Raw genomic sequence first — 3,272 nt, 5'->3', positions numbered from 1 at the left:
GGTAATCAAAAAACGCTATATCAACGAAAACACCTGTACACTATTCACCCAGGATTTTATACCCACACCAGCTCTGCCCTCAGTCTCTGTCAATGATCCGGTTCATAGTTTCAGCTCTAAAGCTATGAATATTATGGACAATATTGCCCCCATGAAGGTCAAAGTTGTCTCTGGTAAGAAAAAACCACCATGGAGGAACGTCACACAGGTAAAAGCTCAAAAAAGAGAATGTAGAAAAGCAGAACGCAGGTGGCGAAAAAACAAACTCCAGGTTCATTATGACATTTATAAGGAAAGTCTGCACATCTATAACTTGGAGCTAAAAAGGGCGCGGCAGTCCTTTTTCTCTGAGATTATCAACAAAAATAACAACAATGCACGGACTTTATTTACTGTTGTTGACAGACTGACAAACCCATCAGCGTCAGCCCTCCTGAACTGCTATCCACCAAGGCATGCAATGACTTTGCTTATTTTTTCACAGACAAGATTTTAAAGATAAGACAGACAGTCTGTAACTCCAACACAGTGGCTATTTCACCTGTGCCTCATAAGACTACTCCAGTTAATTTGGCACTTTTTCACCCATTAAATTATGCTACTTTGACAGACATAGTTAGAAACCTTAGGTCCACTACCTGCTGCCTTGACAGTCTGCCTACACGCTTTTTTAAAGATGTTTTTAACTGCATAGCATCAGATATACTACAGATAGTCAACTGCTCTCTTCAGTCAGGCCTTTTTCCGAAGGCCCTGAAGACTGCAGTCATTAAACCTCTTAAAAAAGCCTAATCTGGATGCCTCAGTAATAAATAACTACAGGCCCATATCAAACCTACCATTTTTAGGAAAGATCATTGAAAAGGTTGTTTTTCAGCAACTTAGCACCTTCTTGGAGCAAAACAATTCCTTTGATGCCTTTCAGTCTGGATTTCGAGCACATCACAGCACTGAGACTGCACTTGTAAAAGACTGCGCGAGAGCCCGACAGAGCAGAGGAACGGCAGGAGGAAGTGGACGCTACACGGTGTGTTCGGCGGAGGCAAGGCTGTTGGCTGGGTGGAGGATCCAGCATAAGCAGGAGAGGCGAGTAAAATATCACATAAACTATTGAATGCTTTGTGCTGTGGAACTTGTGGCACTTCACCTTTTCCTCTCCCTGAGGTGGATGCCAAGCTGACTTGCCAGCTGAGCAGACTGAATCGGCATGCTGTGTACCGCTGGCCGCAGTGGAGGAGCCGGACAGCGCACAAGGCCAGGGCCATAACCACGCAATCCATACTCCTTAGCCACCCCAGCCAACCGCCACCCCAGCCTTCTTACCCTCCTGGACTTCACCCCTGGACCCAAGACTGCTAAGCAGGTTTCTTTATTGAGTTGGCCAACAACAAAAAGAAAAGGAACTTTATTGTGGTCCCCCCCCTCCCATCTCCATCTGAACTGTTTTAAAGAACATATGTTGCTGTAGTAATTAAACTATTTTTTTTAAACTGAACTTGGACTCACTCGTGTCTGTTGTGTTTGTTGCCAGAGACAAAAAGAAACCTGTGACAGTATTACTGGACCTCAGTGCTGCATTCGACACAGTTGACCATAAGATACTGCTCGACAGACTAGAAAAGTTTGTGGGACTTTCTGGCACTGTGCTAAATTGGTTTAAATCTTATTTACAAGACAGGGATTTCTTTGTGTCACTTGGCAATTATGAATCTGTGCTAACAAAAATTACATGTGGAGTTCCTCAAGGGTCCATTCTTGGGCCTCTTCTGTTCAACATCTATATGCTTCCTCTTGCTCAGATTATGGAATATCATAACATCTCCTACCATACTTATGCAGATGACACACAACTTTACATAACAGTGTCACCAGATGACTACAGTCCCCTACATCTGCTAAATAAGTGCATTTTCTACAACTAAACACAGACAAAACTGAGATAGTTGTTTTTGGCCCAAAGAACAAAGATCAATAGTCAGTGCTCACCTTGATGCCATGACACTAAAACCTACAAATCAAGCCAGAAATCTTGGTGTAGTTCTGGACTCAGACCTAAATTTCAATAGTCACATTAAGACAATTACTAAATCAGCCTACTACCACCTTAAAAACATAGCAAGAATAAAAGCATTTCTATCTAAACAAGATACAGAAAAACTTGTTCATGCTTTCATTTTCAGCAGGCTGGACTATTGTAACGGTGTCTTCACAGGCCTGAGTAAAAAATCAATCAGACAACCGCAGCTCGTCCAGAACGCTGCTGCCAGAGTCCTCACCAACACCAAGAGAGTGGAGCACATTACACCAGTGCTTAAGTCACTGCACTGGCTTCCTGTGTGTCAAAGGATAGACTTTAAAGTCTTGTTACTTGTCTATAAAGCACTAAATGGTCTCGGGCCTAAATACATCTCTGATATACTTGAAGCATCCAGACCCCTCAGATCATCTGGAACAGGTTTACTCAGTGTTCCCTGGATCAAAACCAAACAAGGTGAAGCAGCCTTTAGTTTCTATGCTCCCCGCCTGTGGAACAAACTTCCAGAATATCTGAGGTCAGCTGAAACTGTCAGCTCATTTAAATCAGGGCTTAAAACATTACTATTTACTGCAGCTTACTAGTGAACTAGATATGTAACTTATTGTTAGGATAATCTGTAGCTATTGTTTTTATATTTGTCTGCTGTTGCTTTTGCTTTATGTTTGCTTTTTAAATGCATTTTCTGCACTGTAGCTTTTGTTTTTAATGATCTATTGTTCCTTTAATGTTCTATTTTAATGTATTTCTCTTGTAAAGCACATTGAATTGCCTTGTGTATGAATGGTGCTATATAAATAAAATTGCCTTGCCTTGCCTTGCCTTGCCTTGCCTTGCCTTGCCTTACGGGAAACCTCTGTTACTGAAGGACTTGGTATTGAATTTAACGACGGAGTAATCTTTTCCTTAAATTTTGCGACAGCACTATCGGATAAACATCTAGTATAGTAACTGTTGCTGAGTGGCGTGTAATCGAGTAAAAAGAAATCAAAAGTAATCAGATAATGATCCGATAGCGAGGGATTCTGTGGAAAGACTGTTAGGTTATCAATTTCAATTCCATACGTCAGAACTAGATGGAGGGTATGGTTAAAACAATGAGTGGGTTCATGTACACCCTGACTGAAGCCAATGGAGTCTAATAATGAGATAAATGCGGTAGCCAGGGAGTCATTATCAACGTCGACATGAATGTTAAAATCGCCTACAATAATAACTTTATCTGATTTAAGAACTA

The 3,272-nt window shown here is 41.4% G+C and overlaps 1 protein-coding gene across 2 annotated transcripts in view; it reads left to right on the top strand.

Moving 5' to 3' along the window:
• The window catches only part of fbxo28 (F-box protein 28), a 47,259-nt gene extending 44,843 nt beyond the window's left edge, over positions 1-2,416 (top strand). For both annotated transcript variants that reach the window (XR_007571690.1, XM_050070724.1), the window contains one exon: positions 926-2,416. Coding sequence is in view for 1 of the 2 variants with exons in the window: in XM_050070724.1 (XP_049926681.1) it covers positions 926-954 (29 nt within the window). In the remaining variant the exon portion in view is untranslated. The remainder of the gene's footprint in view (positions 1-925) is intronic.
• The last annotated feature ends 856 nt before the right edge of the window (positions 2,417-3,272 follow it).

The sequence above is a fragment of the Epinephelus moara genome, chromosome 19, assembly GCF_006386435.1.
Source record: "Epinephelus moara isolate mb chromosome 19, YSFRI_EMoa_1.0, whole genome shotgun sequence".
NCBI classification, from domain to species: domain Eukaryota; kingdom Metazoa; phylum Chordata; class Actinopteri; order Perciformes; family Serranidae; genus Epinephelus; species Epinephelus moara.
Note: the sequence above shows the minus strand (reverse complement) of the source record. Positions and strands in the feature narration are given on the sequence as shown.